A 27,415-nucleotide genomic window follows, 5' to 3' on the forward strand; every position below is an offset into this window, starting at 1 on the left:
ACTGACTTCCCATCCAGACCAGCTGTTTACCCTCCCCTCCCCACCACCAAGGCCAGCCAGAAAAGGGAAGGGGAAAAAAAGTGCTAGGGTGCCATCTGTCGTCTCTCTCCCCTCTCTTCTTCAACCCCATGTGTTCCATATCTCACAAGAGGGGGTGAAGGAAAAAAAAGGACGGACGACAGAGTAATACGACACACGCACACTCAATCACGCACACATATATATATATATATGTCTATATAACTACCCAAGCGCAACACCCAAGGAGCAACACCCAAGGAGACAGCATCCCCCAACCAAGGCGAGCGAGCTGCACGAGGAAAGGAATCGATCCCGGATCCCGCTTGTACGGGTTCTCGCTCGTATACAACACCAGAAACAGAGCAGACTGTTTTCTCACTGCTATCCGCCCCTCCCTAACCCCCTTCCCACCAACCCCGGTCCCGGTCTGTCTGCAGGCGACCCAAGTCCAGACCCCTCCATCGAACAGACACCGCAAGACACCGCCCAGAGGGAGGTGAGAGACAAGAACGACAGGAACGACAAGCACGACAGCAACAACAACAACAACAACAACAACAACAACAACAACAACAACAACAACAACAACAACTGCTACTACTACTACTACTACTACTACCACTACTACTACTACTACTACTACTACTACTACTACTACTACTACTACTACTACTACTACTACAACTGCTACTACAACCGCCGCCGCCACCAGAGAAAAAGCCTTCTTCGAGGCTTCTTCCAATAATAATACATGTCACTCAGCATCCTTCAACCAAACGGTGACATTATTGCTGCCATGCCAGCACAAATCAACGGCTCTGCTGTGCCGGCTAGCATTCCCATCCGCATAGACCCCTCCAACCGGTCAAACGGCGTCGCAAAGCACCACAAGCACTCGCGCTCATCCTACTCGGAGTCGTCACCCCTCTCGACCTCGAGGAACAACTCAGTCACCTTCAGGCCCCCCAAGAGGCTGATGTCAACTCCCAATAAGACCATTGCCGTCATCAACGCTGCCGGCCGCCAGGCCGCATCCCTCATCCGCAATGCCACCGCTGTCGGCTACCACGTGCGCGCCCAGCTGAGGAATCTCGAGGGCGTCGTCGCCACCGAGGTGGCCACGAACCCCAACGTCACCGTCATCGTCGGCGAGCTCTACACGAGGCACGAGCCTAGCGAGGACAACAAGGACGTGACACGCAGCGGGCCCATAACAGGCGTCGGCGTCAACCACGACCTCATCTCCATCCTCTTCCAGGGCGCCCAGCTCGCCTTCATCAACACCACCTTCTACGGCGACGAGCTCCAGATTGGCAAAGCCGTCGCCGACGCCGCCCAGAAGGCTGGCGTCCAACACTTCATCTACTCGTCCATGCCCGACCACGCCACATACAACCCTGACTGGCCCTCGCTGCCCCTCTGGTGCAACAAGCACGAGGTCGAGGAGTACATCCGCGGCCTCGACCTGCCCGCCACCTTTGTCTACACGGGCATCTACAACAACAACTTCACCTCGCTCAACTACCCCCTCTTCTGCATGGAGCTCCAGAGCGACGGTTCCTTTGTCTGGCAGGCCCCCTTCCACGAAGATGCCAAGCTGCCCTGGCTCGACGCCGAGCACGACGTCGGCCCCGCCATCCTGCAGATATTCAAGGATGGCGTCTCCAAATGGCGCCGCGAGCGCATCCCTCTCGCGTACGAGTACCTGAGTCCCCGCGAGGCCTGCGAGGTCTTTGGGCGCGGCCTCGGCCGCCCCGTCCGCTACGTTCGTGGCCCCATCGAGGTCAAGGTCCGCGTCCCCGCCGGCTACCAGGACCACCTGGACGCCCTCCAGAAGCTTTTTCGGCCCGACGAGCCCGACGCCAAGAAGCAGCCCCCCTATTTCGGCGACATCGAGCTCGAGAGGCAGGGTTGCGCCCAGGCCCTAGAGCTCTGGGAGGGCCCCCGCGGACTTGAGGAGTATGCCCGCGAGATGTTCCCACTGGAGGAGGAGGCCAATGGCCTGACGTGGATGTTTGACGACGAGGACGAAGAGTACGAAGCCGAGACCGAGACGCAAGCACGAGCACAAGCACAGGCCGAAGCCGAAAAGTACGCCGAGGAGGTCCGAGCCACCACGAACTCGGTGGAGCAGCTACAGATTCGCGAGGACGAGGACGAGGACGAGGACGAAGGTCTCATTATGCGGGCTCGCAAGAGGGACGAGGAGGAGTGGCTCGCATAGCCTCTCCAAGGTCTACCTCTGCTCCTGCTGGGAGAGAAACGATGTCCACTCCAGCCTCACACTTGACGGGATTCTTATCTCCGTGCATCTGCTCATCCCTTTTAATGTATTGCATTATGCCAACTCTTGACCTGATGCAAGCGAGACTCCTCGGGGGACACAAAACCAGGTGTTCTCTCCCTCCTTCCCTCCCTCTCTCTCTCTCTGGTGTCCTCCATTGCTTCGATCCGATACGAAGATTGAAGATGAAGATACACCTTTATTCCTTCCGGCGTTTCCATATACTCTCTTTCACGGGATTACTTCATGTTTTTTTTCTTGAATCAAAAAAAGATGACGATTACGGGTGGGTTTTAACGAAAAAAAAGAGTTTTTTTTTTCCGTCTTATTTGTTTTAATGGGAAAAGAAAAGAAGAGGCATTGTGCGTTGTCTGTTATTATAATTTTCACGGGAGTATGATGTGTATTTTCTCTCATCTTTTTTTTTTTTTCATCTTCTTTTTGTTCATCATCGTAAGGAAAGGTGGTGTTATGGTAGCATACATATATATATATAATATACATACGACAACACTTGGGGTCTCGGAGCAAAGAATTCAACGTCTGACGAGTACATCTGGTACGTTTGGGTTGGTGTTATTCTATTGGATCGTGAGTGTACACATGTTTTTCTTCCCCTTTTTCCCGCCTGCGGTTCCATTGGTGTCTCTTCCTAAAGAGGAAAACTTGACTACTAGTGAAACAATGGCAAGACGAAGGAGAAGAAAAAAAAGAATGCGGGGGGTCATGAGCTTTTTTTTTTTTTGGGGGGGGGGGGGGGGGGGGTGCCCCTTGTTTTACTCACGCTGCATACAAAAGTTCATCCTCCTTGCTCTGGTGTAAGAACAATAACTTCTTTGCTCCTCCGCTGCAGAGAGCGCATCATGGATGTGCTGATGGTGAAGTCGAACGTCAGTTGAGTCGGTGTCATGCTAGAGCGGTCTCCTGGCCGTCATCGAGTAGTCGTAGTACCCGTCCGTATACGATGCAGAACTCCGGTTAGCAGCCCGTCGGCACTGACTGACTAGTCCCGGCACTGGTAAGTGAACTCGGTGGGTTGCGCCGACACCGTGAATGTGCCTGTACAGATACATGCATGCATTCGATGCTGTAGTATGGATACGTCTAAGAAAGAAAAGAGTACGGAGGTCGCGACGCCGCCCTTGTCAAGGCGCTCGTCAGCAACCCTGTCGTGGTAAGAGTGGATACTCAAGAATCAAATTACACATGTTTTCCGTCCTTCGTCCTTTCCTTACTTCCTTCCTTTACATTACGTCAAAAGTGAGGTATTTTGCGACGCCTTGTATGGATATACATCAGCACCAGGGCTTCTACAGTCTTCCTAAAGGCTTCAGAGGTCTAGAACGCCTTTTTGTTACGGGCTGTTAGCCGGTGAGAGCGTAGGCGTGACTAAGCCTTCTCCCCCCTCTACTCTACTTCTCCCCGTACGCGGATTAGGTAAGCCGAACTCGACCGTGGAAAGTTGTCGAGTTTAGCGAGATTAATCGAGAGAGAACGAGAGCTGCTAATAAATACGTTACAAATCATTATAATCCACCCTCGAGTGATTAACTTACCCCGTATATCTGCGGTGCTATCACCCGTTTCGATATCGTACCCACGGCTACTTTATCTGCCTTGATTTATTAGCGCCTGCCTTCACCATACCCTTGCGATCTCGCTAGCGTCCAATTCGATTACTGTTAAGGCCGACAAGAACATCTTTACTCCCGACCGACACGCAGCGGAAAAGTAATATATGACAGGTGCCGGCGATGATGGCTAAGAGGCATATATCAACAGTTGATATTGGCAGTCGACGTATTCGCCATCAATCATTACTAATAGCCGGCTCGGTCAGACTAATCTTTTTTCTTCTCTCTCTCTCTCTTTTTTTTTTTTTTTTTTTTTTTTTTGTGTGTGTGTGTGTGTGTGTGATCCGTACTCGTACGATAGTATGAGGCAGGAACCGAATGCTAGACTGTTCCTACCCCTTAATGCTTACGGCACAGTAATGCCTTCCTTATAGTTTACCTGTAGCCATGATACTCCGTGCTATGACTGTAATACGTATGAGACCATGGAGTACGAGTAGTAGTCTACCAGCTCTGCCAATCAGTCACGTGCTCTCTCGAACTCAACCCCGCCCCCACCCGCTCGCTCGTTGCGAATCCCGTCGGCAGGTTGGTGTGCATCACATCGGCCCCGTGTCCTGCGCATGATACGTCAAGCAAGAGCGAGGAGAGAGAGAAGAGGTCCCCTTATTCCGGGAATCCCGCTTTCATTCTGTAGCCTGTCCTTTAACCTTGTTTTTTTCCCCTTCCTTTTCTTTTCTGCATAGCGACTCTGCATAAGCTCGCCTGTACCATTACGACATATATTCCGTACCCAGCATAGTTGCCCAACCAGCCTTGAGAGTCGCAACGCCTATCGGCCGTCCGCCATGGCCACTCCTGATCCTGGTCAGTTATTTTGGATCATTGGAATCCCCCGACAACTTGACATCCTTCCTCCGTACCCTCTCAACCTTCTCTTCCTCTGACACTTAGACGCAAACGAAAACAGAAACCAAGGACGATGTTTCGCGCATGCTAGATCGGGTCGAAGCTACGTCAGCTAGCTCAGGTGAGTCGGCTCGCCCCGGTACGTGTAGATCGATATACGGATATACATCATCCAGCATACTACATATACGAGTCCACATACCCCCCTTCGTTCCCACTGGAAGGCTCACACGCTGCTAGAGCTCGAGACCCTCTTCACGAAGCTTCACGCTTCAACGCGCGTTCTGGAGTCAGCCGTCCTGGAGCCGCTCTTCTCCAAGAGAGGCGTGCGCATCCTAGGCCTCCACGGTTTCAGTGACAAGCCGGGCCCGGAACACTTGCCGGCCCTGAGGTGCCTCAACAATGTCCTCGTCCGCTCAGCCGAGTCTAGGCCAATGGTTGCCACCGAAGTCGGGGCCGACAGGATTGTGGCTGCCTTCAAAGTAGGTCCCGACAGCAGTCGACGGTACCCGGTTGAGGTGGCTGACGGAGACGTAGCGCGCCGACCCCGACGACGAGCTGGCCCTTGCCAACATTCTCATCTTTGCCTGCTACGGCACCAGCTTGGATCTGAAGCCATCGTTCGAAAAGGATGGCCTTGCCGATGCGATCAACAGCGTACGTTTGTACTCGGACCTCTCCGGTGTCTGTGCCGGTCAGAAACTGACCTACCAAAAAAAAACCCCCGCTCTCTCTAGATCATCGCCCGCAACGCAGAGCAGGGCTCACTCCCCACAGCCGAACCCACATCGGCATGCTCGGCAAGTTTGAGGCTCCTGTCGACGCTAGGCGCCACCTACGAGTCCCAGACGGACCGGTTCCTCGACTCCGTGGACCCCGTGATGGAGATGCTGACCAGGACCAAGGTCCCCTCGCCACCTCTCCAACCCTCCGTCTCCCTCCTGGTGAACTGCCTGCCCTTCCTGCCGCTCCAGAAGAAGACGGACATCTCCGTCGCAGCAGTGGACAAGCTGACCGAGATCCTGGGAGCCTCGCTGGCCGCCTACGGCACCATGGCCGACGAGCACGAGCTCCAGCCGCTGCTGCTGGGGCTTCTCAACCTGTCGCAGTCGGCGGGGGGCAGCCAGGCCAAGACGCGCCTCCAGACAAGCCTGGTGCCCGGCGACGAGGACCGCAAGGAGGCCCTGGGAAAGGGGGCCACGCTTCCCCACAAGATCCTGGGCCTGGCCAGCTCGTCCATGTCGCCCGAGGTCCGAGAGCTCGTCATGTCCCTGTTCTTTGAGCTGTCGGACAGGGACCCCTCCAGGTTCGTCCACAACGTCGGCTTCGGAAACGCGGCCGGCTACCTGTCCACCAAGGGGATCGACATCTCGCAGAGCGCCACGGCGAGCGCCGAGGCCGGTGGTGCCGCCATCAACCCCATCACGGGCCAGAGGATAGATTTCGAGGCCAAGGGTCCCGATCTGCCTGAGATGACGGACGAGGAGAAGGAGCGCGAGGCCGAACGGCTATTCGTCCTGTTTGAGAGGTACATCGTCCCCCCGCATGAGTGTCCCTTGCTCATTGTCTGCTTTCCCTGCACGATACTAACGGTCCTGTGTGCTGTAGACTCAGAGCGACGGGTGTGGTGGACGTGGAGAACCCCGTCACCCGAGCTGCCCGGGAGGGAAGGATACAGGAGTTGCCTGATGACGAGAGCGACGACGACAAGACTTGATCAAGGCAAAGGGTACTTCTCCTCTTTTTGCTCCTCCCACCCCCTCTCCCTTTTTTCCTTCTTGTTTCTTTTTACATGTAGACTGGTAGGACTTCCACCCCGCATATAGACTGCACATTTTACTTGGGAAACGCGTAGATCAAGGTCTTGTTTCCCCCCCCCCTCTCTTGGTCAGAATGCTTTCAACGTAAAGAATCCGAAGCCATGCCATTCAACACCCCATACCTCTGTGAGAGGTTACCGCATTGTATAGAAGAAGGAAAAATTTTTATTAATATATATGGTGTGTGTGGTGATACATCCCCTCCTTGGGGTGGGGGTTTCCTTGGTGTACATATGTATACCCCCCCCTGATATTATGTGTGTTTGTGTTGGAGGACGGTTTAGAACTTGCCCTTGAGCAGGTTGGAAATCATCTCTCGACCGGTAATGTAGGTCGTCTTCCACAGGGTGGGGAAGTCGAGGGTGCTGGACAGGCCGTCGGCGAAGCCGAAGAAGAGCATGGGGGGGATCCAACCGCGGGCGTACTCGAGGGCGAAGCAGCCCTCGGGCATGCGGTACTGCTTGGCCTCGCCGCGTCGGAGGTGGTGCACGCTCCCGGCCGGGTAGACCTCTGGCTCGTACTCTCCCGGTACGTAGGCCGTCTGCACGCCCGACAGGATGTGGAAGTAGTCGTCTGCCGTGTGGCGGCCGGTGTGACCCTCCGTCCCGATGGCTGTTCCAAAGACGATGAGGTACTCAGTCACGCCTTTGTTGCTTGGATTAGTTTTCTTTTTCTTTTTTTTTTTGAAAAGAAAAAAATTGAAAAAAATGCTATCAACTCTCATTTTCTCTCTCTCTCTCTCTCTCTCTCTCTATCTCCATCTCTTTTTTATAGTGTGCAATGGGTAGAGAAAAAGATCAAGAGAGAAAGGGGGAGAAGGGGGAGGGAGAAGAGAAGAAAAAACAGAAAAAGAAACTTACTGGCGTGAATAATGTACATGGCACCCATGGCACCACCGGCATTGTTAAAGACCCAATCCTCTTCGAGGTTGACGTGGGCTGGGGACCTCTCGCTCAGCTCGGTGACGATGTAGTCGACCACGCCGCGCGTGTTGTTTCCGTGCTCGGCGATGCCGCGCTTGGCCAGGTCGTGCAGGTGATCCTTGTCGAAGATGTAGAAGCGCTCCAGGTTCTGCTCGGCCAGGTAGACTACCGACGAGAGGAGGGCCGTCAGGATGGCCAGGATGCTCAGGAGGCGGCCTATGCCTGGGGTGGTGTTGTTGGTGGTAGGCATTGTCGTCGGAATCTCTCTTTCTCTCTCTCTCTCTCCCTCTGTCTGTCTCTCTGTCTGTCTGTCTGTCTGTCTTAATCTATCCAACAGAATGTAAGATAAAGGAGCAAGTCAAGAAGAGAGAGAGAGCGGAAATTTTATTAAAAAAAAAAAAAGTTTAAAAAAAGTGTGATGAAAGGGAACTGGATAATAAATTGTGCAAGTATCAGTATTAAACAAGACGCGCAGTTTGTTTTTTTTCTTGGGGGGGGGGTTTGGACGCGTTAGACCCGGACCCCTATTTTTCTACGATTGAGATTAATAAATTGCCCCCACACACCGCTCGGGTCTCCGAGCTTCTCGTCTCAAAATCATGGTCATGATCTCCTGCTGCTATTCGCCCTGTCTACAATTCTCGTCTTGTCTATGGAATACGAGTACGAATACAGTAGTATACTACTGTTCCGTACATATACGAGTGGTATTGCAGAGTAGCAATTGCACTCTCTCATCCTATTCACACCGTACCCGTACAATCTTCTCATATGACCATCTAACTACAGTGATAGCAGTTACATGTATTTTCCTCCCTGCGCCATCCCTTTGCTCTTCAATTAATAGCTGATACAGTTCCCAGTCAGTAGAAAAAACACGAAGATGAAGATGAATAAGAGAAAGACAAAAAAAAAAAATAATAGAAGATATCATTAACCCTGTTTTCTTAGATGGGGTTTTCCCCCCTGTCGTCCCCGGATATTCATACAAGAAAGAAAAGAGTTGGAGAAAAAAGGAGAGGAAACGAGAGAGACGGTAACATGAAGGAAAGACGGAAAAGAACTACATGGTACTCGCATCGACATCGGAATCACCCATGACCTCTGTCCTATCCGGGTCATCGCCATCGTCGTCCCCCCGCTCGTCGTCACCCATCATGGCCGTCTGATCGCCATAGGTCTGATCGCCGTAGTCGAGATCCATGTCCTCCATCATGGTGACGTCCCCATCGCCGTTGACTTTAGTCCGGGAGCCAGAGGTAGGCATGATGCTGTCGTCGACGTCGCCGCCGTTCATCGTCTTGTCGTAGTTGGCTTCGTCGTCGGCAGCATCGGCATCGGCATCGGCATCGGCATCGGCAGTGGCGGCGGCGGCTGCGGCGGCGGCGGCGGCGGCTGCAGCAGCAGTAACGACCCTAGGCTTTTTGATGGGGGGGACGACACCCAGCTCCGCCTCTCGGCCGTTCCACCGTTCAAGGCGACGCGTGGACCGTCTCAGGGCGGCGGCGTAGGAGCTGACTTCCTCGCCGAAATCGTCCTTCTCCTCCGACAGCAGACACAGGCCTCCGATGCCCCTTTCGCGGAACAGCGAGGCGGTGAGGTTGCGGGGCCGCATCTTACCATCCTCGCCGTCGTCGCTGTCTTCGAGGACGGCGGAGTCGTCGCCCTGGGCGTGCGCCTGGACGCGCTTGTACGCGCGGAACACGGCGCCCGCCTGCCGGCGCAGCTTGCGGCTCTTGTGGTGCTGCCTCCTGAGTCCACGGTCGAGGATGTGTTCCACGCGCTCGTGGCGGTTGCGCTCCACGGCCAGCTGGTGCGCCGTTGGCGGGCGGGGCTTGCGCGTCACGACGCTGCTGTTGCCCACCTCGGCGGCGGCGGGGCGCGCGGGGGACGACCCCTCATAGAGCTGGTACTTGAGGGGGGCACCACGGCGGCTCGACGCGCCGCCGTGTCCTGCCCGGCCGCCCTTGGGTGGGGGTGTGGATCGGGTGCTGTCCATGTCGGACTCGTGCTTCGATGGCCGGATGCGGGGTAGGATGGCCGGGCCGTCGTCCAGATTAGGCACGCGGATCTTACCCCTCCGGTTCTCCCTCTCGTTGAGGTAGGCCAAGTCCATCTCCAAGATGCGCGCGCGTGTCTTCTGCTTCTCCTTGCCGAACTCAATCTCTTCGGGGGTGTCGACATTCTCCGGCGCCGAGGTCTCGTCCACCTTTTCGAGCCGGGGGATGCCCTGGTTGGCCACGCCGAGGCCGTAGTCGACGCCTGCTCCGAACGGGTTCTCCCAGCAGCCTTCCTCGGTGAAGTCGGACTCGAGGTGGAACCACATCAGCCACAGGAAGGCGCGGGCGCGAGACTGGCTCGTGTACTTGGTCTTCATGATCAGGTCGTGGAACTCGCGCCTCGAAGGGAAGTGCAGCTCCGCTACCTTAGCGGCCTCGTTGCACAGGACAAAGATTAGGTTGACCGGGTTAGTGCGGGGCACGTCCATGTCCTTGATATCCGAGAGCGACGTGGGGTCGCTCCTGTCCTCGGCACCGCCCTTGAGGATGGATTTTAGACGGGGAGCGTCCTGCAGTTGCTTGTACGCGTGCGCATCTTGGTGGGCTTGGAGAGAGGGAATGGCGTGGTAAGTGCGGAGTTGGGCTCGCATTTCGGGAAAGACTGCGGTTTCGCCGTCTGTTAGCATACGGTAGATCATCCTCTCTCCCGGAGGAGAGAAAGACGGTTGCTGGGACAGCACTCACAGTTGAGCGTCGTATTCATTCGGCCGACATTGACCAAGAGACAGACCATGGCCATGCCTTTGGCCGCCTCGCGATCACTCAGCAGCTTGTCGCGCAGCACCTTGCTGGTCTTTGTGCTCCGGGCCATGGTGTCGATGTACAGGTCGGCAAACGTCTGCTTGCCCAAACCCTCCGGGTCGTACGAGTTGGTGAAGACGGCATGCTCGTCGTCAAAGATGGCCTTGAGGAAGTCGTACTGAATGTCCCTTCTCCACAGCGGTTCGCCATCCTCCTTCTTGAGGTGGCGAATCTTGCCGATCTGCTGCTCCCGGGTGGCATTCTTGTCCTTTGACCCGCCGCCGCCGCCGCCGCCGCCGCCGCCTTTGCTCTTACGGGAGTTGGCCGGCTTATTTTCCGGGGCTTCAGATCCCTTGCTGTTGCTGTTGCTGTTGTTGTTGTTGTTGTTGTTGTTGTTGCTAGGCGTTGGTGTGCCCATGGTCTCGTCTTCGTCGCCGTCGGCGCGAGAAGCCGCAAAGGACTTGCCGCCGGCCGGTGAGCTCGGCGGCACCTCCGAGGGACTCGATGGAGCGAGGTCCATTTGTGATGGCGTGCCGGGCGGCACAGACATGGCGAATGATGGATGTGAAAGGTGGTGACGATCGACGAGTAGGTAGTGGTAGTGGCGGTGGTGGTGATGGTGATTGCAGTTATTAGCGGTCCGAGTGATGGAAAATGGCGACTCGATCGCAACCTAACGATACATGACGATGCTGTACGAAGCGAAATGGTGATGGCGATGGAGTCGTCCCAATCGGGTGGGAGTATGTGTGGTGGGAAAGGATGGGAGGGGGTGGAAGAAATAAAGTGAGAAGGTTAAGGGGGAGGGAATTCACAATGATGCACGGGTTGGATTACTGCTTTGTGGAGGGAGCGGCTACGGCTGGGGTCGAGCCTCTCACAATGGCAGATGCTGCTGGTCAGATTTACTCAGCTCGTTTTCTCTACGGAGACTACGCGAGTTAGTACTTCCACGAGTACTTCTCTCTCTCTCTCCCTCTCTTTCTCTCTCTCTGCCTCTCTCCTTCTTACGCGCGCGTCAGTTATGCGCTCCACCCCTGCCAAGTTAGATTGGCGCACACCCCCATACCAGCCACATATATACTTCTGTCTCAGACTCCGTATTACTCGTTCATTCAAGCCACACGCAATCTCTCCAGTGTGGCTTATCTGCCTTCTCTGGTGCTTCTGCTATTCTCGTGCTGCACCAATACAACCCAGTATCAGCAACGACACGAACCGGCATCACGACCTCCCTCCCCGGCTACAGCCGCCCTCTTCCCCCCCCTCCTTCCGCCAGATACTAACCCCCCCAGGATACAGCGCTACGACATAGAATCATATCTCTCACGACCTCTCTCAACCTCGACACACGTTCCTTTGCTCCTCTCTCCCCCTCCTAGCTCAAGCCTTGCTCTAATAAACAGAGAGATAAACACATTCACGCAAGGCGCCGACAATCACCACACACACACACGCACGCACGCACGCAAACGGTCATGTCCGTCCGCACCCCCGTCAGATCGACGGCCCCCATGACCATCTCCGCCGACAGCCCAGGAACCTGGCGACACCCGCGACTTGATGAGATCACGAGACGTCGAAACGCGACTACCTTTTCCGAGAAGAATGTCCGGCAAATTGCCTACGGCGTAGCCAGCTTGGCAGCAGTATGGTTCTCCCGGGCCATTCTGAGCCTCAAGTACTTTCCTAATCTGTATGTTCCTTCTCATCTTTGGCTTCAGCCTTTCATCCCCGCAGGGGGGTTTCTTTCTATCCTTGAATTTTCTCTTCTAACGCTTCTGCCATGTCACCAGCCTCCCCGCCTCGATATCCTCATACACAGAGTGGACCTGGCTAGCCATCCAGATTATCCCAGTCCTCAACATACTCGCAGCCTGCCTGCCCCTCATGCGTCGCGAAGATGACCTCTCCGACATCGCCCTGACGTCGGCCCAGCGCGAGCTCCTCGGCCTCCCTCCCTCCTCGGCCGCTCCCACCCCAGACGCCCACTACAGCACCCCGCCGCGGTACTCTCGCACCCCATCCGTCGCCGGGTCTGTGGGCAGCCGCGCCAGCTACAACTCCTCCCCCTTATCTGGACGTGGGAGCCCGGCTCCCACCCTCCAGATCTCTGGCTCTGAGTCGCCCTTCTCCCCGCTCGGTAGCCCTGTTTACAGGACGGCCAGCGGCAGTGGGCTCGACGTCTCGACCAACGGCGGTGCCAACGGCCGTCGCTCCTCGTTCGGCAGCTCTAGCCTCCTCGGTGCCAGCACCCTAGGAGCTGGCTCCTCGGCTAACCTCTTCTCCGACCCTGCATCCCCCAGCCCCTCCGGTGGCAAGCGGACCAGTGTCGGTCTCAACAGCAAGTGGCTGTATGAGAAGGGGAGGAGATCGTCTGGTAGTGGGTGGATGCACTGAGGGTTTTCTTTTACACGGTAATTGAGTTTTGGGGTTATTGGGAATGTATTTTTTTCTCCTTCTTCTGGTCCTGTTCAGGCCCCGAGTGGTGGTATAACTATTAGGTTACACGACGTTGCAGCATGCATCGCTCGAAGGTTGGTCGAGTCAGCCTGCGTGGGTAGACCAGTTGGGTACTCGTCTTAATACAAAAGAAATCAAAGAAATCACTTGATATGAGCACCTTCGTTCCTCTGCGATACACGGGTCTGTGGGGTAAGTTGGTTCGCTCCTGACTACTCCGTATATCCAAGGCAAATAGCTTCCCCGATCTCAGTACGAACACGCATATCTGTCTCGCGAAAAAAAAAGAAAAAAAAATGGCAGGATGATGGTAACTTGAGCCGGTAGGGAAGCAAGAAGAAAAACAAACAAAAAGAATGTGCACGAACCGGGACTCGAACCCGGGTCGCCTGCTTGGGAAGCAGGCATACTAACCACTATACTATTCGTGCTGCTAATTGGTGATCGATATCGAGCTAGCCGAATATTATAGTACTTAGAGTGCTGTTCTGGGTTGGATTGTTTTGGCTGTGATCAGACCCCTACCCAGATCACACCTTTCCTTTTCATTCCGACACATGAAACGGAATTTCTACACATGTTTCTGGTAAGAAATACTACGTCAACTATGTGCTGTCCCTCTGACATGATGCTGCTCTTCGAGGGAGCTTGGTCCTCTGAGCGGGACTGCTAGTGACAAAGTTGAAATGACGCAAGCTCCTGGAGAGCTCGAGACGAAGACAAAGGTCATTTTACAGGGAGCCATTTCCTGGCAGAGAAGAGAGGCAGGACAAGGGGAAAAGCCGTTTCTGAAGGAAATGGAAAATGGGAATAGAAATCATTCAAGTGCGTGTAAGAGCAAATCTTGTACATGATTAAAAATGAAGAAAAGTGACAGACAAAGCAGGAAGGCTTATTCCCATCTAGTAACGGCATACGACATGACCCCAAGCCCATGTTTGCCCCACCTCAATGGCTGACCACCCCACCTGGAAACTTATCCCAGCTTGCCGATTTCCCACCAAACCGTCCCGCCTCCGACACCAACCAACGCATTAGCTTTCGCCTATTTTGCCTTCTCTTTCCGTCCCCTCTCTCCAACTATACAGAATCGTCAACCATGGCCAGCAAAGTCGAACGGATCGTGACCCGCCTCCAGGCCACCATCACAGAGGGGGACTACTACGAGGCTCAGCAGCAGACACGTGTCGCGGCCTCTCGGTACATCAAGACGCAGAACTGGCCCGCTGCCATCGACATTCTCAACAATGTGGCCCAGTCACTCCTCAAAGCCGGACAGGGCGGCAGTGGAGGAGACCTGTGCATCATGATGGTAGACGTGTACAGGCAGGCCGAGCTGAAGCCGGACGCCACGTCCAAGGGGAGGCTGCTCACCTGTCTACGACTATTTGATGCGGGGGAGCCCACGCGGAAGACGTTCATCACGGAATTGATAGGGTCTGTCCTTCCTTTCTCTCATCTGATCTTGAAATTTACCACATCCTCCGTGTTGCAAAGAGGAGAAGGAAAGGAGAAAATATGAGCTGACATTGCTTGTTGTGGCAGGTGGTCCGCCAAGTTTGGCGAATACCCGGCCGGCGACCCAGAACTGCACCACGTGGTGGGCAGCCTATATGCGGAGGAGCACGAGCCCTACGAAGCAGAGCGACACCTGGTCATCGGCACGCGCGACTCGGCCGAGGTCCTGGCCAAGATGGAGTACACGTGGTACGCCGAGGGAGACGCTCGCTTGGCGCCGCAGTTCGCCGCCCGCGCCATCCTACCCTACCTCCTGGTCGGCAACCTGCGCAGCGCAAACACCTGCTATCGCCACTTCACCAGCGCCCTGAGCGCCGGCAACGCCTCCCTGTCGCCGCAGCGCGTGTCCGGGTCCGGTGCAGAGGTCCCCGTCTTCCCCAGCCTGCCGCTCCTCAACTTCCTCGGCTTTCTGCTGCTCGCTGTCCAGCGCGGCGCGCCCGAGATGTTCAAGGGCCTGCTGTCCAAGTACGCCACGCAGATCAGCGAGGCAGACGATGCCGAGTGGGCCGAGTCCCTCGAGACGATTGGCGAGATATACTTTGGCATCCAGAAGCCGCGGCAGAGCAATCCCCTCATGGACATGATGAGTGGGCTGTTTGGCGGTGGTGGTGCTGCGCCTCAGCAGCAGGGGCCGAGGAGGTTGGGTCAGCGTCCCATGGATGGACCCCCGGCTGCTGGACTTGACTAGGAGGCTATTCAAAATAAATAAAAAATTAAAAATTAAAAAAAACTCCACAGTCGGGGGCTGCCTTGGAGGAGGCATGGTTGTGAGGCCCGGGGGGGAAGACGGGAAGATAAGACAGACAATATAAAGAAAATATCAAAATATCAAAAAAGGGAAAATCTTGCTTTTCTTCATATGCCCCGCCCTGGGCCACGTTCGTACATCCAGCTGTCCTCTGAGAGACGGGCCACTTTGCCCCTCATGCTCGTCTTGACGGCTTCGAGTAGTTCTAATCAAGTCAGCTGTCTCCTGTTCTTCTTCCTCTTCTTTCTTGGACGTGAAATCATTTTCGTATCTTGTGCAGACAACTCACCATCGGGATGGTCCTGGAGTCCGGCGCTGTGCATTTGATGACTCTTGATGGCCTCTACCAGCCTATGACTCTCCTCTTATGATCGGTGTTAGCTTTTTTTTTCCTTCTTCTCTCTTCTTCTTTTCTCTCTCTCTTGCATGGGGTTGACAGTTCGTGTGACCTACCGTCTGCCTCCTTCTGAGAATCAAGCGGCGAATCGCCCTGGTCGTCCATCTCTGGCGAGGCCGGAGAGCCCATCTCGATCTCACCATGGCGATCGCGCACGACGATCTCGCGCGGCTGCTCGGGACTCGACACTACCACTGCCGCCGGCGGCCCCGCCTGCGCGTCGGCTTCCATCCGCAACCTCTCGGATGACTTGGCGCTCAGACTCGGGACAGGCCGCCGCGTGACCCGGCCATTGTGCATCCCGCTAACGCCGCCGCCGTTCTGGAAGAGGTTGCGCCGGATGGCGGGGATGGGGGGCCCTGCTTCTGCTGCTGCTGCTGCTGCTCCGCTGCTGCTGCCGTTGGCAGTGCTGACGCCTCCTCTAGGACGGACGGGAGCAGATGAGCCATTTTGGTAGTGGGATCGATCAGCCATGATGCAACTGTGTCGGAAGTGTTTGTTTTTTTTTGTTTTTTGTTTTTGTTTTTGGCGGGGATTGATCAATGTTATTGTTCTGTTATTGTCAAGATTGGCGGGGTTTGGGTGGTCGTTCTATATATGCAAGTTACGAGTACAAAGGTGGCGCCAAAAACAACGTCGGAGAGGAAGAATAATCAATCATAAACTATGAATTCCGAGAATACTAAGAGCCCACACAGGATCATGGAGGGAATTCGCAAAGATGACGATGTGAAATAATAGTGAATACGATTCGCCCCATGTCGACGTACAAGGGTTTGACAGCTAAGATATACAACAAGTCAACGCCATAGAAGAATAGAAGAACAAATGCTACTACTAAATCCACACACATGTCCCACTAACAAAGTGACAAGTACACATAATCTAAACCTCTCTGGTGCCGGCGCAAAGATTGCCGATAGCAGGCTCTTCTCTTCCCGGTCATTCCTCGTCCCTCGAGATGTAGCTGTCCATCCCTCCCGCGGCTTGCTCATTAGAGAGACAGGTTGTAAGAGTACTCGTCCTCCATGTTCTGGCTTATCCAGAGAACGACGGTGCTAGAAAGACAGGTCAGCAATCAGCGCGGCGGCGGGGGTTGTCGTCTTTTAAGATAAACAGTAGTAATCGTGGGAGAGGAAGAACTTGCCTCATCCCAACCAAGCCATTGCTAACGACATTCTCGATACCCATCCCAAGAGCCGGCATGCTCACATTCGTCGCGACAAACTTGAGCACAAAGACCGTCACGCCTCCGGCCATGCCGCCCGCGAGCATGGCGAAGCCGAGGAACAGCACGACCCGGGCTTTCCAGGCCACCCCGGAGCCGCTGTAGCTCCACGAGTCGGTGCTGAGCCGCTGCTTCTCGACCGAGTTGATGATGAGCATGCCCAGGCTCGAGAAGATGAGCGGCAGCCAATCGACAAACTTTACGTGCACGTCGGATCCGTTCCTGGCCGACCTGGACCACACTGCCGAGTCGAGCATCACGTAAAAGGCGATAGAGAACTGCGTGGGAAGAGGATTGGGGGTCAGATATGCTCAAGGATGGGGAACATGCACAGGATAGGATTCCTGTACAGAGAGGGGGGTAGAAGAGGGGGAGGGAGGGTAGAAGGGCAGCATACCAGCGCTCCGGCGCCGTAGACGCCCGCATTGCGCGCCCAGGCGCTGTTCAGCCACTCGGGTCGGCTGAACTTCCAGAGACGATCCTCTCCATTCATTTTGAGCGCTCTGTCCTGTTCTGTTGATCGGGTACTTCTTATCGGAGCTGTCGGAGAATCGAGCTGAGTCGAGTCGGGTGGACGTCGAGGGTATGGTAGGAGGTTGATGGGGTTGCAGTTGCCGCAATCGAAGCTGACTCTTGTCACTGGGGAGCCAGGCTTATGACGAGGCGTAGGTTTTGGTCTCACGTTGCGTCGTGTCACGTGCGGGGATCCAGGACGGACCTACCTTCATGTACAGATTGCATACATCAGGATCCGATTCACTCTAGATGAGACTGCATTGATTACAATCCAATTCTTCCCCTGCTTTCTTTCGGTTCCATTGTTATATGGTATCCTTCTCTATAGCAAAGATGAAAAAAATTGGAGAGGAACGTAAGACATCACTTTTTTATACCAACAACCACCAAGTTCCGCGGACTCTGCTTAAAATCAAACACGGGCTCGACCCACGCCCGCTCCACCACATCCTGCTCTGTGAGAAAGGTCCAGCGATCCGTGACGATGAGCGACTCGACGACGATTGCGCTGAATGCCATGAGGCTCCACACGACGGACAGCTCCTTGCGGCGCGGGTTGTACAGGGCCTCGTACTCCTCAATCTCCTGGTCGGTGATGGACCCCATTCTCTCGCGCATGAGGTCGGCGTAGTCGGCGAACTCGGTGTTGCCGGTGATCTTCGCGACGGCGCCGCGGACGTACGTCTTTAGGGAGTCGTAGCACGAGTTCGGGAGCGATCCGATGATGACGGGGTTGGTGCTCACGTCGAAGGGGGTCTCGGGGCCGTCGTCCTCGCCGGGACGCGGCTGGCGGTGCCTCACCTTGGTCACCACGCCTCGGTCCAGGAACATCTTCTGCGCCACGGCGCGGAAGAAGTGCCGCGTGAAGAAGGACTCGCTCTCCTGGCCCGACCAGTTCTGCAGGGCCTGGCAGGCCATCATGCGGGCCGTGATGTTGAGCCGGATCCCGTCGCCGCCGTTGTGCGTGGCGAAGCGCTCGCTCATCGGGAACCCCTGCGGGTCGCGGCGGTCCGCCTCCGGCGTCGGCTTCCCGTTGATGGCCTGCAGCGTCGGGCGCAGATACGGGTGCTTGTACGTCGGGGGGCCGAGGCGCTCGGTCAGGAGGTTGTAGCAGCAGCCCACGATGGCGACGGCGCGCATGTCGTCGTTGAGCAGAAGCGACCGGATGGCGTAGTGCGACAGGTTGCCGCACGAGTGGATCGACACGGCCATCAGGCGCAGCTTGCGCCCGCGCGTCTCTGCGTCCGACAGGTTGTGGTGGGCCCGGTCCACGCTCGAGATCACGGCCGACAGGTCCCCGCTCTCCAGGCGGCCGGAGATGTAGTCCACGTAGCCCTTGCCCTCCTCGGCCTCGTACGTGGTCGAGAGCTGGTCCTTGGGGCGGAAGTCGATGGCCTCGCGTGCGGCCGGGTCCTCCCCGACGATCTCCTTGATGGCGCGCGCCCGGATCTCCGGGTCCTTGAGCCCCTCCCTCCCCGCCACCTCGCGCACTTTATTCCACAGCTTCTTGTTGCGCCTGACCGTGTCGGCCACGGCCAGCCCCGAACTGACGTCGAAACTCTTGGCCGCCGAAACGTTGTGCTCCCGTCCCTCGACGGCGACCACGTGTCGGTTGTACGGCTCGCTGGCCAGCGCCCTGCCAAGATAGTTCTGTCCGCTGCCGAAGTCGACCAGGTGCGTGATCTTTCCGTCGCTCCTATCGTCCGTTCCGGCACCTCTGTCGGCGTTTCGCGCATCAACCTCCCGAGCCAGCCGGTCCACGAACTCGGCAAAGTTGGTCACCTCGTGGATCTTCTTGGGCCGCATCCCCACCGACACGGTCCGCGGCAGCTTCGGCAGCTTCTTGCCACCTGGAGGGCCGTCGAACCTTCTGCTCAGGGATAGTCGACGCACCGTCCTGATGTAGTTGAGCAAAGACTCCGGGGGTGGCACGTCCCCGTCGTCGTACACCAAGCTGCTCAGGTCGTCCCGTACCAGTATATCCAGGAATCGGGGCGTGGGACACGACAGGAGGAAGGCGTGCCATTCCTGGGGCAGGGCCACGTGAAACAGGCCGGACTCGATGGTGAAGAAGTCGAGGATGTGGACCCCGCCGCAGAGGATCTGAAAGACTTGCTCTGACCCTACAAAGTCAAGGAGTTCTGCCACGTAGTCGTCTACCGACGAGAACTCGTCACTGAATGGCAAGGGCTTCTCTGGGGCCATTTTTCGTTCGTCTTGAATGTGTTAGCAGAGTACATATCCTGCGTGATCCATCCGATCGCACGCTCAGGCCTTTTTTCACACAAAAAAGGCCTTTTTCACACCTTTTAGGTCACTGAGGGGGAGGGGCCAGTGGCCAGAACATTTGCATTTCCGAGTGCGATATCGTGCCCGGCGTACTCGACTCCTTGAGCAGGCTTGTTGACAGGTTTACTGTGAGATGCGAATGGCGATCGTGTAAGTGAAAACTTTCACCGGCACAAGTAAAATCTAATGAGGGGGGGGGGGGGGGGGGGAAGGGGCTTAGTGGGTGAGTTAGTGCTTGAGATGGTGGTTAGTCAAGACCATACATGAAGATGGTCATTTGGTGATACAAGATAAATGGCCAGACACACAGTTTTCATTCGTTGTAATTTATCAAATTTGATGACGAACACCAGCCCTCGAGCTTTCAAGGTCACATCCAGACAGTATCGTACCTAGACCTCCAAAACACGGTGCAAAGACGGACGTTGAAGTGAGGCACTCCTCGATGAGTTCTCTCCCGGGTAGGCAATCTGCGCTTGATGGTGCAGCAGAGCTACAACGTCATGCTGTAAGCTCCCCTACCACACTCACTCACTTCTGGGGCTCTGGCAACCCACCACATACGAATTCGTCATCCTCCCATATCCATCCATCCAAAACGTCGACAAACAACGTCTTCCCTTTGCAGAGAGCGCGCGCGCAAAACACGGGGTAATACTTGTCCTTCGTGACTCGGAGGACAGAAGACTGGCATGATGTCGTCAACCAACGACGAGGATCCCTTCCTCGAAGTGCAACGGTAAGTCTTCCTTACCGAGCCACTCTCTCTCCCACGATCCCCCCTCCCCCTAATTCATTCAACGCAGAGACGTCCTCGACCAGATCGCATCGACACGCTCGATATTCACATCCTTCCTACGTATCCGATCTCTCGCCGCATCCGACACGTCGCCTGAACTGTCCTCGGCGCGATCGGACCTCGAATCAGCCCTCTCGTCGCTGTCAGATGACCTAGACGACCTGAAAGCGTCGGTGGAGGCCGTCGAGTCGAATCCGTCGCAGTTTGGCCTGTCGCAGGATGAGGTGGCACGGAGGAAACGTCTCGTGGATGAGATCGGCGGGGAGACGGAGGACATGCGCGACGAGCTCCGGAAACAGGGAGGAGGAGCAAGCGGCGGCGGCGGCAAGGCCGCAGGCGGTGCAGGCGGAGGAAATGACCTGCCGGATCCCAACTCGTTTGCCGTTCAGGACGACTATGACCCCTACGGCGAGTTCGAGCAGCAGCAGCAGCAGCAGATCATGCGTGAGCAGGACGCCCAGCTCGACGGTGTGTCGACCACGGTCGGCAACCTGCGCCGTCAGGCTGACGATATGGGCCGCGAGCTCGAGGAGCAGAGGGAGATGCTCGAGGTCGTGGACCAGGCGGCCGACAGGGTCGGAGGCAGGCTGCAGACGGGCGTCGAGAGGCTCAACCACATCGTGCGCAAGAATGAGGATACTCTGAGTAGTTACTGCATCGGGCTTCTCATCTTTGCGCTTATCGTGCTGCTGGTGCTGCTGCTCATGCTATAACAACATTCTCATACTCCCCCCATTTTCTTTCTTTACTTCTTCGTCCTTTGTCTGTTTGTTTAGGGGGGCTTTGCATTTTTTTCTTGTTTCTTGTTATTTTTGTCATGTCATTCGAGTATGCCCATTCAGGGTCTAGGCGACATTATGGAGTTTGGTGCTTTCATTTCTTGTTCTTGGCGGACCTGTTACTGTTCCTTCACGGGCTGGCGGCGAATCAATCTCGATCTGTATACTAAGATATGCTCATGAATGAGGCATTTCAACGCGGAACTGCAAATCCGGTCATCGAAAATCTGGCATTATCCGATCCCCAAAAAAAAAGGGTACAAACAACGCCTACGGCCATGCTATCGAACCTTTCTTCTGCATCAGAACGGGGTGTGGGCAAGGTCACGTAAAATACCCATGGAAATTCAAACCGTTCTCAATCCTTTAAACGCCAGACTAAAGGGGAAAAAAAGAAGGTAGATGGCAAACAAGACCATCAAGCATCTATACAAAGAGTCGGTAGTAGTTACAGACGAGAGAGTTACTATGATAACAAGAGCCCCTCACCACGCAGCACCTCTGTCAGCGCACGCAAGGAGCCGGCAGCAGGGGAACTCTCAGGCGCCTTGTTGGGGAAGTCGACGAGAGCGAGGCGCAGGGCGGCCAGGGCGGCGTTTCCGTAGAAGTTGAGGAAGCGCTGGTGGTGGCCGTCGATCATGGCGCGCAGCACGGCGCACTGGGTATTCGATGCCTGGCCTGCGGGGGTGTTGACGATGGCGGCTAGGGCCATCCAGTAGTGAGTGGGCGGGTAGGGGTTCGACTTGGACGACTTGCTGAAGTCGCGGAGGGAGAGGGAGGCGAACCCAGCGCCCAGGCCCGTCATGCGGTCGTTGTGGCTCTGCTCCGACACCCAGGCCGGCCCGTCCTTCTTCCAGCCCAGGGCTGCGCGGCCGCGGTGGGTCTTGTCGTCGGCCCGCACGCCGAACAGCACGGGGCACGAGACGCGCATCTTGGCCATGAGGATGTCGACGAGCGGCGCGCCGCGCCACTGGAACTCCTTGTGCGAGAAGATGTGCGCCGCGAAGACGCCCACGGGGTCGGTCGACTTGGGGTTCGCCCCGCCCTCGTTGATGAACTGGTTGACTATGCCTTTGGCGCACACGTTGAGGAGATAGATAAACAGGGCCGGCATCGTGGCCGCCTCGCCGCCCTTGCTCGCCGGCTCTTCCAGCATGAATGGCCGGGGGTCGATGGGCGGGCTGGCCACCTTGTTCTGTACTGCCTCGCGGAGAATGTCGGTGATTTTGTTGATCTGTGACACGCACCCCGAATCTGTCAGTATGACTTTCTTCCTTCCTTTACCGTTTCCTCTTCCCACTTTCTCGGAGGCTTGTTGTAGAATGTATACCACTTACCGGTTGCGTATTAGCCCCCTTGCCAGTCGTCAGCTGTCCTATCGCCACGCGAATCTCCCGACGGAATGTGCCCAGCTTGCCCTTCATAGGGGACCCGGGGACCTTGGACTCGGTGACGATGTTCTTACGGAGCTTCTTGAGTTCCTGGTGGATCTGGAGATACCGTTCGGCCGTCCGACTGCGTATGGGCTGCTGCTCTTTCGGGGGACCGGGGGTCGGTACCGGTGCTGCTGGTTTGGCTGCCGGTGCCGGTGCCGGTGTCGGTACGGGAGCGGGAGTCGTGCCATTGAGCAGAGAAAATGGTGTCTTTGGAGCTTCGGGCTGTTTTGGTGGTGCCGAGGACGGTTCGCTTTGCTGCTGCTGCTGCTGCTGCTGCTGCTGCTGAGGTGTCTTGTTGTCGAGGAGCGACGACGCGGGTTGGGGAGTAGCGACGGAAGGAGCAGCGGGAGAAGGGGCTTCTGCTTTCGTCTCGAGTTTCAACGAGGGAGCATGGGCAGGAGTGGTAGAAGGTGTAGTGCTGGTGGGAGCGGGTGCGGGAGACGCAGGAGGCGGAGGTAAGGGGGCGGGCTTGGGTATGGACTTGGCCCTGAGCTCCTGCAGCCTCCTTTCCTCGGCGGCGATTTCGGCCTCGGCCCTGAGCCTCTCGCGCTCCTTCCTCTCCTCCTCGGCGATGCGATTGCGCTCCTCCTGAAGTTCGTAAAGATGATAGACGCGGACGGCCGTCTCGCGGACGCGCTCGTGCTCGGCGCGCGCGGCGGCCAGGGCGTCGCGGTGCGAGTACTCGCTGTTGCGGGGCTCGTCCAGGAATCTCGAGAGGAAGCTGCGTTGTTGGTTCTGGCCGGGGCTGCTAAGGTCGGACTGGCTCCTCCTTGCTAAGGGGGAAGAGCGGGCCAAGGGGGGGGAGCGGTGATCCATGATGCTGCTGGCCTCGGACGATTCGATGTATGGTTGATGTGTATAGTATATATACTTGTCATGTATGGCACCCAGGGGGGTTGGACGACACGGGCTCGTCAGAGGGGTCGCTTAGAATCGTCGGAGCAGCATTGGCGATGAATCGAGAGGCATATATGTGAGGTGTTTGGGTTTCTGTCGATTTGTTTCCTCCCAATTTTGCTGTTGTTGGGATAGTCCGGCTTTGTTTCTTTGTCTTTGACAGCCTCTTTTTTTTTCTTCTTTTTCTTTTTGGCTGGCTCTCTTTTTCTTCCTTGTACTCGGGAAGCGCGTCGTAGGAGGAGCTTTGATCTTACCGTCAATGGGTACGTACCTTTGTGCGTTGTGCCACAGTTGACGCTAAGCCTTGGACTCGGGCGGAAGGTCAAGCCACAGTTGTCCCATTCAGTGGCGTGTGTCTGGATGGTGTCATAAATGTGGCGTCCAGAGATGTGGCGTTCGCTCAAGGCACGTGTGTGGCGCATAGAACTCGCCAAGCTCTTTATCTTTTGTTGGCAGTTGCTGGGATTGGCTCCCGGGCCCCGGAAACCCTCCCCCCTCTAGCCTTTCCGCATCTCCTTACACTTCTCTCTCCTCTTCCCACCCCCCGCCCCCTCTGGTGCAGTTTCGGACGAGGCTCCTGAAACCTTGCTGGGGGCCACATGTTCTCGACTCGACCTTGCGCTCGGGTCTGAGGAAAGTTGGAAGTCTATTATTATCCACTCTCTGGTCTCTGTACTGGAACTGACGTGCTTGCAATGGTTACATAACTGATGCATCTCGAACTCAACTAGTAGCCCCGTTTGGAGGAGGGAGCTAATAGTTGCAAGTAGCTTGAACACGAGGAGAGAGGCTTTCCATGTTGCGGTATCATCGTCCCTGTGGGATCCACCCTGGTGACCAGTCTTGGCTCGATGGAGCACGAGTACTATTAGTCTATTATTCAAGAGATCCAATACCGAGTACGAGTAATATTGAACATGGTAATAATACCCCGGTACTACTGATCCTCGTAGCAGTAAGAGCATGGTCTTCATCTTCCCTTCCTGTGTTGATGATCGTGATACCATCCTTTGAGCTTGACCAAGGCGCCCTGGGGCTGATGCTTGCTCAGGGGAAATACGAGGACGAGTGCATAACACTACCAAGGCCACAGCACTCCGTACCACGATTACAAGACCCGAGACACTGTTCCAGACAGAAGTTATGACGTTGACGCTGCGAGAATCGTGTACGAGTATATTACTCCGTAGATCAGCGCCTGGGGCTCCCACTCCCGACCTTTGCTAGGTGCCATCCCTGCTTCCTACCATGTTTGTCCAGTATGGTGCAGGGGAATATTACCAGGCAACCTTGTAATTTAAACCCACCTCTGCTTGTTCTGTTTTGCATTGGAGGAGGGATGAAGGAAGAAAGGGAGAGGCATCTGGATATGGTAACTAATCCCTGATTAGGGAGAGAGAGAGAGAGAGAGTGAGAGAGGGAAGGGAGGAAAAAGAGAGAAAGACCAGGCAACAGACGAGAGAGAGCGAGAGACCTCACAGAGGCGGCGGTGAACCTTGACCTCGGGGTCTTTCAACGGCACGACAACTCAGGCTTTGGCCCTAGCCGTGCCGTGGTGCCTTCTCCTCTCAGCCGCTCACTTTTTCGATCCTGTTGATTGTCCCTGATGGGGAAACATGTACAAGTATCTACCCTAGGAGTGCATCATGATTCTGATGATATATCAGCATGTATGAAGACTCTCCAGGAAGAGGAGGGGGATTCCGCATCAGCATCTGTAGGATGTAGTCGCAACGCCGCACCGAGTAATGATAGCCCGTACGCCACAGCTCTACGAGCATCACTAGCAGTTGCGTAGTACTACATGTGGTTATACATCGTAGTCGGTCTGGTTGCGACCCCATACTTGTTCCGTGCTGTCTGGTTTTACACCGTACAGAGAGGGAACCCTCGTTATAGCTCATTGTTTATAGGTGTCACATCGTTACCAGCAGAGAGGCACCGGCCGGCTATCTTGTACATGCATCCGTAAACTTGTGCGCGTGCGCGTGCGTGTGCGTGTGCGTGTGTAATACAGTCTGTTTGTGACGGCCGATGTCGACGATAACTCGTATCTCTCTCTGCCTGCCCCCCTCTCTGGCCAGACGCGCAATGAAGGCCCTGTAGCTGACTGGACGTCCGAAGCAACAAAATGCTCACAAGTCCCCTGATGCAGACATTTCGAAACCAGCATTCACACACCTATCCCCTAAACCCTTGCAGGTTGTCGAGGGACGGGGCGATACAGACATGGTGATGTGCTTTTGTGTGTGTGCGTGCGTGGGCGTGGGCGTGTCGTACGCAGGCCGCGTTGCTGCTATTAATACATATACGTGCACAGCTGGATGCTGAGGTAGGACGGCATAGGAGCTACATGTACGAAATAGTACGGCTCACCTAACAAGACATTTCTGCTCCAACGAAGCTGTCAGCCAGCTCCTTTTGCTACCGCATCCTAGCTGTGCCTGTTGACACTGCTAGACTCTAACAGCAGTAGCACCGATCCACGGGATGTACCGGTACTTGTCGTCTTCCTCGATTAGCCATCTGCCCACACACCTAACAGAGAGTGTGGGTGGGTGGGGGGGAAGAATCGTGGGTGGCAGACGGTGTGCTTCTGGTGGGCCATCTACACTTGCGAGTACGACAAAGTCAATGAAGCACGTACTCGTAAAGCCTCGCAAGAAAAAAAAAATCTGACTGGAGAAGCACAGCTACGAACTCCGGGTCACTGTCGAGTATTGTAGTCAAGTGTCCATAGCAGAGCTTCGACTCGGTTCGAGGCACGGATGGAAGAGGCGGGGAGATGGAAGGAGGGGGGAGAGTGAACAGCGGATAGTGGACAGGTCACACTGGAGTGGTGAGGTGATGTATTAGTGCGGTGTCGACTCCGGAGGGCCAGAGGGCTCGGGCCAGAAGGAGTGGGGGCGACTACCACTGTACGACGTAATTACCGCCGTCCATGTTTCTACCTTTTTGTTTTGGGGAGGGAGGGAGAGGGAGGGAAGGGGAGGGGGGGGGGGTTAGCCCTTCTGTGACCTCTGCGACCTACGTACAGATTACTGCTCCGTATTGCAGCTCCGTACGGAGTATTACAGGGGATAGGCTCTAACGTCTAATACTACATAATACGTGTACGTGTACAGATCTGTACTACGATACAGCCTACTCATAGTAGACTGTAGTGATAGCCGACCGACCGCCATTATCACTATTCCGTAGCAGACGTCTAGTACGAGTAGCTGTAGCTGAGCACTGCTAGAAACAGCACTGCTAGGATGAATGACGGATAGCATCACGGATTTATACATGCACTGGTGTGCAGAGAGAAAGAAAGCCAGAGCACATGGAGCTGGAGCTGCGTGGCTGGGCCCGTTGGGGGTAGGCCACTAGCGGGAAAGCCACAGGTGCTAGCCATGTATCAGTACGGGGAAGCTAGGTTGACTAGAGGCTAGCAGTAGACAGCCCGTACATGATACAGTGGTGTGTATGTTTTGGCGGACGGCACCTACGGCACCGGGCAAAGCTACCTAGACCTCGAGGCTCCTCCCAACGAGCAATACAGGCCGGATACGTTAGGTAGAGGCTACGTATACGTCAGCCACTTGTAGCGGTCATCCGCCCACCAAACGAGGACGGCACCCTGCCCCGATACGGCACGTTCACTACCAGTAATACATGCTGCTGCTCCCTGTATCGGTATGAGTACTCTGCTGGTACTGGTACGCCGCTGTACGGGTAGTAGTACCCGTATTAGTGCTCCATACAGCCTTCTGTTGCCAGGTCGGCCTCTACCTTTCCCCATCCTCTTCCACTCCCAGAGCACCCAAGCATCATCATCCTCCTCCTTCTGTATCTCGTCCCATCCCATCCCCCTTCCTCTCTCTCTCCTTCCCTTCCCCTTACACCCTCTTTCATACGTTTCTGTCCCTCGACAGCTCTTCGTCTTTTTCGTTCTTGACCGGACGGATCGACAGAACCTTTCTTGACAACCTCCACGTCTCCTTCATTTTACCACACCCACCCGCACGCAC

The 27,415-nt window shown here is 55.7% G+C and overlaps 10 protein-coding genes across 10 annotated transcripts; 5 read left to right on the forward strand and 5 right to left on the reverse strand.

The window, feature by feature from the left end:
* Positions 1-817: 817 nt before the first annotated feature.
* Positions 818-2,245, forward strand: GMORB2_2867 (Nucleoside-diphosphate-sugar epimerase; the record flags this gene model as incomplete). Its single annotated transcript, XM_035464845.1, has 1 exon — positions 818-2,245. One exon carries the CDS (start codon positions 818-820, stop codon positions 2,243-2,245), a length of 1,428 nt encoding a protein of 475 aa, XP_035319083.1.
* A 2,482-nt stretch (positions 2,246-4,727) lies between these two features.
* On the forward strand, positions 4,728-6,505 carry GMORB2_2868 (uncharacterized protein; the record flags this gene model as incomplete). The annotated part of the gene is made up of 6 exons (XM_035464846.1): positions 4,728-4,746; positions 4,850-4,909; positions 5,029-5,270; positions 5,326-5,445; positions 5,526-6,316; positions 6,403-6,505. The coding sequence occupies 6 exons, from the start codon at positions 4,728-4,730 to the stop codon at positions 6,503-6,505; spliced, it is 1,335 nt and encodes a 444-aa protein (XP_035319084.1).
* Positions 6,506-6,888: 383 nt separating this feature from the next.
* GMORB2_2869 (C-8 sterol isomerase) lies at positions 6,889-7,781 on the reverse strand (the record flags this gene model as incomplete). The annotated part of the gene is made up of 2 exons (XM_035464847.1): positions 6,889-7,253; positions 7,469-7,781. The coding sequence occupies 2 exons, from the start codon at positions 7,779-7,781 to the stop codon at positions 6,889-6,891; spliced, it is 678 nt and encodes a 225-aa protein (XP_035319085.1).
* An 813-nt stretch (positions 7,782-8,594) lies between these two features.
* On the reverse strand, positions 8,595-10,882 carry GMORB2_2870 (Ino eighty subunit 1; the record flags this gene model as incomplete). The annotated part of the gene is made up of 2 exons (XM_035464848.1): positions 8,595-10,207; positions 10,276-10,882. 2 exons carry the CDS (start codon positions 10,880-10,882, stop codon positions 8,595-8,597), a joined length of 2,220 nt encoding a protein of 739 aa, XP_035319086.1.
* Positions 10,883-11,810: 928 nt separating this feature from the next.
* GMORB2_2871 (nucleoporin POM34) lies at positions 11,811-12,732 on the forward strand (the record flags this gene model as incomplete). The annotated part of the gene is made up of 2 exons (XM_035464849.1): positions 11,811-12,076; positions 12,129-12,732. 2 exons carry the CDS (start codon positions 11,811-11,813, stop codon positions 12,730-12,732), a joined length of 870 nt encoding a protein of 289 aa, XP_035319087.1.
* A 1,162-nt stretch (positions 12,733-13,894) lies between these two features.
* Positions 13,895-15,001, forward strand: GMORB2_2872 (Protein of unknown function (DUF410); the record flags this gene model as incomplete). The annotated part of the gene is made up of 2 exons (XM_035464850.1): positions 13,895-14,232; positions 14,341-15,001. The coding sequence occupies 2 exons, from the start codon at positions 13,895-13,897 to the stop codon at positions 14,999-15,001; spliced, it is 999 nt and encodes a 332-aa protein (XP_035319088.1).
* Positions 15,002-15,168: 167 nt separating this feature from the next.
* GMORB2_2873 (uncharacterized protein) lies at positions 15,169-15,907 on the reverse strand (the record flags this gene model as incomplete). The annotated part of the gene is made up of 4 exons (XM_035464851.1): positions 15,169-15,266; positions 15,351-15,425; positions 15,515-15,779; positions 15,887-15,907. 4 exons carry the CDS (start codon positions 15,905-15,907, stop codon positions 15,169-15,171), a joined length of 459 nt encoding a protein of 152 aa, XP_035319089.1.
* A 545-nt stretch (positions 15,908-16,452) lies between these two features.
* On the reverse strand, positions 16,453-19,407 carry GMORB2_2874 (uncharacterized protein; the record flags this gene model as incomplete). The annotated part of the gene is made up of 4 exons (XM_035464852.1): positions 16,453-16,516; positions 16,576-16,964; positions 17,084-17,325; positions 17,580-19,407. 4 exons carry the CDS (start codon positions 19,405-19,407, stop codon positions 16,453-16,455), a joined length of 2,523 nt encoding a protein of 840 aa, XP_035319090.1.
* A 779-nt stretch (positions 19,408-20,186) lies between these two features.
* On the forward strand, positions 20,187-21,003 carry GMORB2_2875 (Syntaxin 6, N-terminal; the record flags this gene model as incomplete). The annotated part of the gene is made up of 2 exons (XM_035464853.1): positions 20,187-20,230; positions 20,298-21,003. 2 exons carry the CDS (start codon positions 20,187-20,189, stop codon positions 21,001-21,003), a joined length of 750 nt encoding a protein of 249 aa, XP_035319091.1.
* A 532-nt stretch (positions 21,004-21,535) lies between these two features.
* GMORB2_2876 (nucleoporin GLE1) lies at positions 21,536-23,321 on the reverse strand (the record flags this gene model as incomplete). The annotated part of the gene is made up of 2 exons (XM_035464854.1): positions 21,536-22,303; positions 22,407-23,321. The coding sequence occupies 2 exons, from the start codon at positions 23,319-23,321 to the stop codon at positions 21,536-21,538; spliced, it is 1,683 nt and encodes a 560-aa protein (XP_035319092.1).
* Between the last annotated feature and the right edge of the window lie 4,094 nt (positions 23,322-27,415).

This window comes from Geosmithia morbida (assembly GCF_012550715.1).
Source record: "Geosmithia morbida isolate 1262 chromosome Unknown scaffold_15, whole genome shotgun sequence".
In the NCBI taxonomy this organism is placed as follows: Eukaryota; Fungi; Ascomycota; class Sordariomycetes; order Hypocreales; family Bionectriaceae; genus Geosmithia; species Geosmithia morbida.